The 11,704-nt window shown below is 38.3% G+C and overlaps 1 protein-coding gene across 1 annotated transcript in view; it reads left to right on the top strand.

The window, feature by feature from the left end:
- The window catches only part of LOC109473819 (E3 ubiquitin-protein ligase MYLIP-like), a 10,805-nt gene extending 4,385 nt beyond the window's left edge, over positions 1–6,420 (top strand). The window contains exons 3-4 of the mRNA XM_019773899.1: positions 667–1,056; positions 4,195–6,420. Coding sequence (XP_019629458.1) covers positions 667–1,056; positions 4,195–4,903 — 1,099 coding nt within the window. The 3' untranslated portion in view covers positions 4,904–6,420. The remainder of the gene's footprint in view (positions 1–666; positions 1,057–4,194) is intronic.
- The last annotated feature ends 5,284 nt before the right edge of the window (positions 6,421–11,704 follow it).

The following is an 11,704-nucleotide window of genomic DNA, read 5'->3' as shown; positions in this document are numbered from 1 at the left end:
TGTTACGGATGTTCAAGCTTGATGGGAGTTAAAATAACATGTTTCATAGCAAGAGACATGTTCAAACACGTACCTGTGATATATCATGTCCTTGAGGTATTGTACACCTGACAAACCTGTGTTGTGATGCTTAAGGTATTAGTCACTATTGGGAAAGGTGCCAACTTTTCATCAACAGGGACTGTAAACAGGTCTTGAGATTTCTGTCCTTAACTGCTGACCAGACAATACTCTGGCTGTGCTGGGCTCCAGCCAGGTTGAGTCATTGTCTCAAGGACAGGGATTCGAAGGAAAAACAAAAGCATATTCAAAAGTTTGGATAACAACAGGACCTTGCAGTGGCATTAACAAATGTTTAGACTGGGATACTGTGACCTCGCTTCAGTAGGACAGGTAACAATATATAAGGTCATTGACCATGGATAAGGGATAGGTGAGTGGGGTCCTGTTCCTGGGACAAGTGTGGGACAATAACCCTTGAAAGATGACAAGGCCACATGTATAAGTGGACCAATATAATGGAAGATGGTTGCAGGAAAGAAACGTAGTTCATGTATAGTAGATCTAGATGATACATCTATAAGTGTTCTTCTGGATGATGGAAGGGATGACACTTTTTTATTCAGTATTGATAAACATTACTCATATCAGTCTTCTTCTCCCCAGACATATGTTCTACCTGCACCTGAAGGAAGACTTGGCAGAAGGGAGACTGACTGCTCCTACCAACAAAGCAGCCAGGATTGCTGCCCTGGTCGCACAGGCAGAAACAGGAGACTACGACTGCAACAACGCAGATCTGTACGCCAGCTGCTACCCTGCCTACCTACCAACATGGTCCAACGACCTCCTTTCCGCCATCGCCGCAGAGCACGACAAGATCAGGGGCATGAAGCGGGCAACGGCCGAGTACAACATGGTCAAGGAGTGCTCCGAGCTGGACGGTTACGGACAAGAGAACTACGCAGTGAAGGATAGCAGTGGCATCAACATGCACATTGGAGTGGGACCAGAGGGTATCCTCCTTATGGATGATGACCTGAATACCATTCAGAGGTGAGGCATTGCAGAGATGTAGTTTATGCCATATTAATCTGCAGACTGAGAGGGTCAGACATCTAATGATATGAGTAAAACAAAACAGTTAAAAGTTACAAAACAAGAGATAGCCAAATAAGTAAGTAAGGTAGGATGGATTTAGAATGGCCAAAAAGTTGGTAATTGTAGTGTTGCTGACTAAATGGGGACAATGGAAGTGGAACCACAGGGCTGACATCTGTCAATTTTACGGTCTTGCAGGGATCACTGCCAGAATATGGCAGGTTTTTTTAGACATGAGTAATGTTTTTAGGTACTAGTACATGGAAATTGATCAATAATTGGCAATGGAAAGCTTTCAGTTTGTTGCAGTGACAGGATAGCATGCTTTTGTGACCGTTTCCCTTCCAAGAACACAGGCCTCGGCAAGCTCCCTTCAAAACAGGATGATAGAAAACAGATAACCGATACATATCATTACAATTCTTTCTAGGAAGGCCTGTAACACAGTCGACTTGTGATCGATATAAGATTGTCTTCTACATGAATCAAGGAACACGAGCTAGTAAATTGATGTTTATACAGTGGGAAAGTTTGTCTCCTGTGTATTTTAATTAGCAGGAAAATTTTGACTACCTCACTATTTTCAGTGTCTGATTCCAATAAAAAGCTGTAATGTAATAGCATGGCACACAGGATAAAGTGATCTCGTTTTGGTTACCAGTGGCAACTGCTGGCAATGAGTCAAAAAACAGCCTTGTGGTGACGTCTTGTTTTTCCAGCAAGTGTTGTCATTGTTACTCAGTGATCGGTTAAAAGAAGCAGAAATGTTTACCAGTCTACATCAGTCACAAACAAAAGGCCTTGAGAGTCAGAAGCTCTTCACCCTTGTTCGTATCCAGAAAAGGTTTTATCCACTGCAATATTCATCCCTCTTCATCCACATGACAGAGGCTGGGGCTAAAAATAGCATAGTTGCTGGGCAGCCTGAACCATTTTTACTACAGGGGGTAATGTGCCTTAACTGTTGAGAGGAAATTAAAAAATGTGTTCCTTGCAGCCACTGGGCATTAGGTAACAAGTTATCTTGTCTTTGGTGACATTTTGACTCTTCTTGCTTCTGGTAATGTTTCTGTCAATGCTTTGTAATGAGCCACCTCCCTGTCCCCAATGGTATAGTCCTGCCCAGTGGTGGGATAGATAACAATGTTCTATAACTGCCAGGCTGCTAATTGAGGTGTTATTGAGGCTGGGAGAAAAACAACTGCCAACAAATGCTATGCATCAAGCTGACTTGTTTTTCTTCTTTGAATTCAATTAAAGAAAAAACGGGTGGATTAAGGTACAGCTAAGGGAAATGAGTTTCTATTGAAACAGAAAGGAAGGTTTTTCTTTAAACTGTCACCAATCAGCATGGACTTCAAACCAATTTGTGATGAAGGGATTCTTTTTGAGTGTGTTACATCTTTTAACTCCATGGTTACAGGAATGAATTCGATTGATATGAAAAAAAAAGAAGAAGGCAAAAAACACGTAGACCATGCGACAAATTATAGCCCACAGGAAATGTAAATGTGAAGCTGGGTTGCCTCAAGAGGCAGCTTGGATGTAACGGGACCAATCATCGCCTATATTTGGTAGGCGCTCTAGTGTTGCTGGGGAGAAGAGACCATTTGTCGGATGGGGAAGTTCGCGGTGAGCGACGGACAATGATTTTGTAACGCAAGGAACAGTCTGATAGCACATCATATTAAAATCTTAACTGCCAATGGGGTAAAACAAATTTAAGGGGCGATATTTTATTGATAATGTGCAGTTTGTTAAAATTAAAGACCATGCATAAATAATGATGCTAAAAGGATGTGCTAAAACAGAAAAATACACTATATTAATTCACTGACTCAGCAGGATAGCCGTTTTATCTGACTCGCAGTCTGACATCTATCGAACTTACTAGCAGGTGGGGGAAAAGATAATGATGTAGGAAAAAAATAGGAACCTTTTGGAAATGTCAAATCTAACTGATGAGAGATTGCTGAACGGGTATTGTTCCAGGTTAAGGTTGTAATCACATGTATCAAGTGTCAATTTTTTGGATCTGTGTTAGTGCACCAAAAGAAATTTTTACTTGCCATCTTTTGTTTGGGCTTTTTTTTAACAGCCATCTGCTAGATCAGTACATTAGGCCACACCAATTTAATTTCTTGGTTAACGGATTCGCCGCTTCATTTTTTTCAGATTTGCAAATAAAACTAAAAATCCAGAATCAACTGCAAAATGCTCATATTTTGCCCTGAACAGTTGAAAACAGACCTTTTCATCCTAGTCGTTACAGTTATTCCATCTTGCAATGCAATTGTATCATTAAAAGTTCAAAAATCATTGTTAAATTTTGAACCAGTCTGGTGTGTTGACTTCCTGGCTCCTATCGTACCATTTTGGGCCATAATACGATGCCTAGGCCTGTTTTTATTTTTATTTATTTTTCGCCCGCCCGCTCCATTATTTTTCTAGAAAAATCCGTTAACCAAGAAATTAAATTGGTGTGGCCTTATGGCCTGACCACCTGCTTTGCTGACACTTGGCCTCAGTGGGTTAATTAACAGGTGTCCTGAAGTAGGGGAAGCAAATACTTACAGCTATTCCAGAAAAAATTGCAGGCAAAGCTGCTAGGTATTAAACAAAATATGGGTTGGCATACATGTCTATTCTAAACCACATATTAAGTACATGTTTTTTATGTCAATACCATGATTAGATAGGAAATGACATAAAAGAACTATATACATTGTATAGAGAAGGTACATGTCAAACTGTCTTGCTTGCCTATTTTGTTTTTTTCCTGACACAGCTATTACTTTCCTAAGCTTCTTGATCCATAAATAATTTGGCTGTTTGCCACTACTGCACTAGGTGGTCTTCCATGGCTAAATGATCTGAGGGTTTAGTGAACCAAAATTTTTTTATGTTGTTCAATTAACACTGTTAAGGAGAAAGTACTGAAGTCAATTTACAAAATCCTATCTTCATTGCTTAATAATGACAAGTAAATATTTTATCCAATCAGGACTCCTGCACCCCTGACCTTTAGTAGTTATAAAGGAAGTGAGTTGCTTTGCTCTGCATGTTCTCATTTTCCTTCCTTCTGTGTTCCAGTGTGCTGTTCACCCAGGTACAGATGGCCACTCATGCAGGGAAGTGCTTCTTTCTGACGATACTGGAAACGACAGGGACTAATACAACTCTCGGGTTCAAGCTCCCGAACACCAAGATGGCCAACGCCCTCTACCGAGCCGTGACAGAGAAACACGCATTCTACCGGTGCGAGACCGTGAGGAGCGCTGTCATCACCCAGTTCAGCCGAGACTTTAAGGGCACTCTGGTGTCTCTGTTTAATGAGAACACTGTTGTTGGGAAAAAGTATGTGTTTGACGTGCGCCGCACCTGCCGTGAGGTTTACGAGGAGACCAGGAGATTACTGTACACGCGGGGAACAGCGGTGCAACTGCCGCCAACCACGACAAACTCCTTGAACAATCTGTCGGAAGGCTGTCGATGCGATGACATCGACTGCAGGTGTGGGTGTGTGGAAGCCGTGGAACTGCAGGAGCGTATTTGTAAGCTGGAGGAAGCGTTGTTGTGTCGGGTGTGTATGGATGAGGAGATCAGCACGGTGTTCTCCCCATGCGGACATGTTGTTTGTTGCGACGAGTGTGCAGCGTGCCTGGATGTGTGCCCACTCTGCCGGACAGGGGTGGAACGGACTCAGCACATATTCCTACCCGCACAGATCTCTCGGCTGGACATTGAATCTTGTACACAACAGGGTAGAGACTCGTTACAGTGCTCTTTGGTGAGCACGTAAAGGGTGAAAGTTGTGCCAAAGCAGTTGTCACAAATCTGTAGAACAGTTGTATAGTGTGTCAGTCTGAGCTGATGTCAAAGCCAAACTTAACTTTCCTGTTGTTGGTATAATGTTATATTTGTTATTAGGTACTGTAGTCGTAGCAAGAAATCTAAAAAAGGGGGGGAAGGGTGCTGACAATGCGCAGGTTATTTGATATTGCATTATTATGCTGTAATGTTTTATATCACAATGTTGCGAAATAATATGGACTAAAAAGACATTCAGTTAATGACTTTGTAATCACATTAATTGCAAGGACCAACAAGACATATTTGTACTGCTATAAATGCACTATAGTGATATGGTTAACTTGTTAACTGTTGTATGGATAGGATAGCTTTAAACATTTGTTAGAAAATGATTTGTTGCCAGTATGAGCCGGTATGCAGTCCATTAAACAGTTGTCCCTTGATTCCATGGAAAATAATTGTTATAAGCAAGGATCTATTGAAACCTCCTTGTTATAAGTTGGTTTATAGTATGGAAGACGAGCAGCAGGCCAGTCTTACAATTTAAAACACAGCAAATGCCTGGTGCTTTTGTCCTAATCGATGCTGGAGGACAGCAAGGTACATATTCAGAAAAAGTTAACAAGATTAAGCAGCGACAACCTAACTGTACCACCCTTTCCTATAAGATTGGACCTGAACATTCAAGTGAACTTGCCTGTTCAGCAATCATCAAACTTCAATAACCGTTATGAAAAGTTGGGCATTTTCATTGTCCTAAGTAGTACCTTGCTGTTCCTACCCTTAGTAGTTAGATAAATTAAATTACCTAACTGCAATACCCACTTGGAGTGGACAGAGAATGGGTGTATTGTTAGCAGCTGGAAATCCCTGTTGTTGCAATGGTATTATATTATATGATCACCATGTGTATAATATGTAGCACAGACCGCAGATTTTGGTTGGTCATGATTATGTAGGGATTTGTACCGGTACTGATGTTTTGCAATGCACTCATTACTATGAACCTTACAGCTATCAGAGCTGTATATGTACAGAGTTGTTGGGGCAGTCCGAGCCCTCTCTCTTCAACCAAGTGAAGAAGAAGTAGCAAATTGAATGAGTCTGTGATGTGTTGTCAGGTCTATGTATACATTAATTTACTGCAGTACTGCCCGTAGACGCTAGGGGCTGAATGTGTACTGCCCACACCAAGCCTGACATAATGTCCAGACTTATTTATATAGGTCAAATTATAGATGGGCCTGTATTTAACTCCTAAGTGAACAAATTTTATATATTAGGTAATTTTAAAAAACAAAAAGAATATGTACACCTAAATATTACATTTACTTTTGTTATTGTTCTTGTACATGATGATATTGTGGCGTCAAGTGCATTATCAGGGAGTGGAGATGTTCGAAGTTGCGAGGTAAGGTCATGAGTTGTCCCTGCAGGTCAGTGCAATTGGCACGTGTCACCATGTTGTGATCTCTTGTATGAACAAAATAAATTGTTCAAAGTTTATACAGTGGCTGTGAGTGCTGTCTTATTGTAGCTTATAGATATAGTTTTATATGAATATGAGGTCCAGGAATATTTAAACAATGAATTTTGAACTTTTAATCAAACTATTGCTACACATCTACTTATAACTTACACTGAATAGCCTACAAATGAATACATAATTGCTCTTACACTCTTTCATTGCTACATCACTGATTTGACATAAATTCACAAGCCATTTCTACTTTCGGGAAGGTTAAAATCTCTGAATTATGTTCTGAAAGTAAAATTATTCAATATCTCTGCAGAACAAGGGAATAATTTTCTTTCTATGTGCAATGATATGTTCCTAGCCTATGTTCTGATACAAATATTGAATGATTTTTATTGTTACATGTACAGTAACACAAGAAAGAAATTTTAGGTACAAACTCATCTTTATGGGCATTACCATGTAAAATTGGAAGTCTGCACTGAATTGAAATACATATTTTCACTTGTCTTACTCTGTATTTGATGTTGTTTGATAGAGTTTTCTTCTGCCTGCGTTACAGACAGGGATCACCAACTGGTTGCTCAGATGGAGTCGGAAGTCTAAATTTTCCTGCTGATACTGTCAAACAGTATCCTCCAGTGGACAAAGGGGAGAAAGCAATTCCCAAGCCCCACCTAGCTGTCTTCAAGAGAAGCACAAGAACAAGTTGATCAGCCTGAGCTGAAGAAAGTTCTAAAGAGTAAGTGTGTCATGCAAAGAGATGTCAAAATTGGACCTGAAGAGAGAAAAGGATCCAGCTTGATCTAAAATATTTCTGGGAATGAGATGTTACAATCAGAAGTGATCAATGATGGCCAGACCTGGGTGTGATCTACTGGTAAAAAAATTAAATGAAATAAAGATAAATGGCAAAGAAAAAACAATACCCACTGCTGAAGCATTTCTGCAAGCAGCTTAATTAGCCAACACATTGGTTAAAATACAAATTTTCAAATGTCTGAGATAACAAAATATCAACAGGAAACTGACACAAGCTTTTGATCATTACGGAAATGTTATTTGAAGATTGTTAACAGCAAGCATTTTGCAAAATGATCTAGAAATGCTTCATTTGTGAGCAAGCTAAAGTGCAGCATATTTCACTCCATCTACCCATACAAAAATGGACTGTTTCATATCAGCTTGAGCTATGAATGTAGGCTTTCTTTATTCATTTTTGAAGATTGTGTTTGTCCTTGGTGCTGAAAGCATGATCCTTCAGCATTTTCAAGTTCCAACAGGTTTCTTACGTTTGGTTCATACTTCATAGCCTATTTTGCCATGTAACAACTAAGATTTCTTATGAAACAGTCCTATCAAGGCATTGGTTCTATCTATCAATCATTTTTCTCAAATTTGCAAAGCATTGGTAGTTTTGCATAACAAATTGTAGCTTGTTAGCTAGCGTTATCTGTTCCCAGCTTTATGGATACCTGGATGGTGAACTATTACATGTTCTAGACCAGTTTTGGGCATGGAAGGTGTTAGTGTCAAGTTAAGAGCATGATGGCAAGAATGGACCTTATTTTCAATTCATCTTTTGTAACAGAAAAAAGTGGTGGAAAATTGGTTGAAGGAGCAGTCTATTGTGAGATCAGAACATTGTTGGGGAATGTTTGGGCCATTACACTTTTAAGTTAAATTTGCTTTATCCGATTGCCAAAATTTGGTCAGGAGAATACTTACACTTTTGGCGCCAAAATGGGTCTTTAAATTATCAGCTGGATGCTGCACGTGTTTTTTTACCCACAGTGCATCGCGCTGTGGACCCGCCATTTCTGAAGAAGAAGTTCAGAAGAAGAGGCAAGATGGCGACTTGAAGTTGCAGAGAAGAAATAACTCCCCGAAAATTCGTGCTTTGCGCCGTGCAACGCCAAGTTCTGGAGGTGAAGACAATTTACATTTGTTGTTTGTATGTCTGTGTCCAGTTTGGTCCGAGGTATAACGCATTTAATTTGGCGTTATTGTGTAGAAATACAGAGAGGAAGATATTCTGGCCTCCGCATGTTGAAAATATTTCGGTGTCAGCCACGTCTTTGGAAATGTGCAAATTTTACTTGGCATTTGACATCTGTCTATTCTACTCTAACGAGTACTAGGATGAAGAAATGACCCCTGTTCCCAGAAAGTTTTATGCCGCTAATATAAGAAAATTATAATTATTATTAATAACAATAATTTGTGTTGCCGGTTTTGTCCACGTGTGTGTTCCGGGGAGCTAACTATTATTTCACCGCCACCCATACTATGTAACGTTACCACTATTTGTCGGCTTGAACTTATTTTTATGGCTTTTGTTCGAATTAGACTTCCTTTTTGCGGGAAAACATTCATAAACCATGTGCTGGTTTGGCACGCCGTCAAGTTTCCCAACACTGTGACTTTTATGAAATAGTTACGTACGTTAATTTTTCGCTGAAGTTACCTTGCATATTTTTTAGAAATAGGTTTGTTTCCATGTGGTATCTTACATCAGATTTATTTTGATGGGATTGCCGTTTGGTGATGGTATTTTTTGTTCACCTTTGGTTGTTCTTCACTTTCCTCACTAAACACGTTTTTTTTCTTGCCCCAACCCATTTTCAGCAGGTTTTACAGATCCATTGTGAATACTGAATAGTGTAAAATTCAATTTGGTGTATGTAAATTTGGCATGTAATTTTTCTGAGAGAGTGTTTCTTTTCACCATAGGTTATATGGGAATACTGCCAGCTATTCCATGTTCCAGTCCACCTATCTTCAAGAGAAGAGAACATCGGACATGACTGTGAGTTGGCTTTTACTTGTAGAATTCTTTCAAAACAGAGGTCTGCATGCCGCAAAGCGTAATCAGCCATTTTAGTGTCGCCGGGTTGTTCTGATGTAATGTTAAAATATTACACGTTCTTTGTGCTGTATGGTTAAAGCGTCGAGCCTGCATGAATTAAGCATGTCATTGCTTTGCAGAAGTTTGCATAATTCGAAGTCGTGCGTTAAATGCAATCTACGTGTAAGCGTCTTGCCCTTAGAATTTTGCATGATTTGAAGTCGAACAACTCTTTAACTGTCAAAAATAATCCACTTGATAAGGGTCCAGTCCAGACGAATGAAGACTAAATTATGGCCACTGCTTTCCGGGATTTAGCGCAAAGCGAGATCGGGACCTCCCATGCAGACCTCTGATAAAAAATGACAACAAAAGATGTAGGGATAGGGCATCTGTGGTCCTCTGAATTTACCTGGTATATTGATTTTCCAAAAATCATGATTATATGATTGTTGAAACTAGCCCTTCCTGGTATTTGTTGTCATTTCAGAAAGAGTTCCTTGTACTAATATCTAATTTAAGGTTGTGACTAATATGACGGTGAACACTGCAGTACATTTTCGTATTGAAGAGAGCACTTGTAATATTGTCTGTTGTTTCATTCTGTATAGCAATGGGATGTATTTTCAAAAGCATTTGTGATCAAACTGTTTTCCTTGATATCCTCTCCTTCATGATCCATAATCTCCATCATAATACACAATAACCCCTTTCAAAAATCTTTAGAAATAAAAATTGTCCTTCACATGAGGATAAGCACTCTATATGTTTAATGAATCATTAAAGCAACAATGTTAAGGGCAAATATTTTGTAGCAGACAAAAACAGAAAATTAAATGGAATAAAGAGATCATGAATTTTAACTTTAGAATTTTTATGTTTAATGCTGGACAGATATGGAACTTCAAGATTTGACACTTTGTTACCTGACAATAATATTTTCAACTGATTTTCAACCAAATACAATGATTTGGAATGTATGACAACCCATAATGCAAAGCCACAAATGTACCGTTACACGGTTCAAAACAAAAAGTACACATCTGTTACCAGTTATAATTGCGTCTTTAATTGCCAGCTTTTTGCGCTTCTTTCACTTTTCAGGTTTAACCGTAATAGGGTGAATCTAAAAAAACAAACTGTAAAATATTTCAATCATTGAACATGATAATATCCACTTTGAGGCTAAGAATGCTAATCTTTGTTCTAAAGTAATTTTACATTTGATTTACCTAAATTAATTGATTTTGTCTTGTCAAATAAGGCCATGGTGATTTGATTACATGTATATGGATGACATCCTCTGGAAACTCCAAAACTGATGTGAGTGTGCGAATAAGAAAAAGTTTAGCAAAAAAAAGTTGTTTTCATTATGAAATCTATTATGTGGTGAAGAAGGTGGAACAAATGACACAGTAGAGTCGATTCCGCGTCACCGAGTGGGTTTTTTCTCCATGTTTCTAATACGTTTGAATTATTTAGAAGAAAAGAATACCCTAGTAACAAAAGTTCTAAATTTTTCAAAAATTTGAAAATGAAAATTTGAATATATTTGAATTCATTTATATATTTCTGAAACATTTTGAAAGTGACTGTACAAAGATCTCTTTATTTAGAATAAATTTGAACTTCCCATTTGTTTCTTTCACTATTCGAAATATTTAGAACTATTTCAAACAAATGAAAAATGGTAGATGTGGGTAATTGCCCCCATAAAAGTAGGTGCTAATCCTACTCTTCTGTATTCTTCTGTATATTTTTTAGATTTCACTGCTGGACACTGGTGGCACTTTTGTTGTAAGGCATCAATGCCTGACACCCAGGCAGTCTACCCTGTACTTCACAGGGATGTGTGAATTACTTCCTTCCCATCCCACTGACCTATTTACAAAATGTTAGAAATAATTCGAAATAATGGTAAAAAATGGTAGAGTGCTGTTAGAAATATTTAGAAACTATTGGAAATGTCATATTCCACATCAGGAATATTTCAAACGTTTTAGAAAACCAGGGAATTATTTAGAATATTGACAAGATGTTCAAAATATTTCCAAATTATGAAATTTCTTAGACAATTACAAAGAATTCAAAACATTTCTAAATAATGACAGTTCCCCGATCTCATACCTTCGCCAAATGATGTTAATCTTTATGGCTGACAAATGATAGATTATTCCCCCTGCTTGTGCAAATAGGATCCTCATTTTCATGAATTATATCAGTTTATCATATTCTCAACCAAAAGACAGTCTTATATTAACAAACAATGCCATTCTAGCATTTCCTCATAAATTATGCAAATGCGGTCCTGATTTGAATACATTATGTTTAATGATGTTCACCTTCACTGTACTTTCAAAGACCATAAGTATGAAATTCCGGGCAGTTATCATTACAGAATTATAACATTTTCTCATTAATTATAGTAAATTAAGTACTTCATTTACATAATCAATATCTGCCTG

The sequence above is a fragment of the Branchiostoma belcheri genome, unplaced genomic scaffold, assembly GCF_001625305.1.
Source record: "Branchiostoma belcheri isolate BF01 breed outbred unplaced genomic scaffold, Haploidv18h27 scaffold3, whole genome shotgun sequence".
In the NCBI taxonomy this organism is placed as follows: domain Eukaryota; kingdom Metazoa; phylum Chordata; class Leptocardii; order Amphioxiformes; family Branchiostomatidae; genus Branchiostoma; species Branchiostoma belcheri.
Note: the sequence above shows the minus strand (reverse complement) of the source record. Positions and strands in the feature narration are given on the sequence as shown.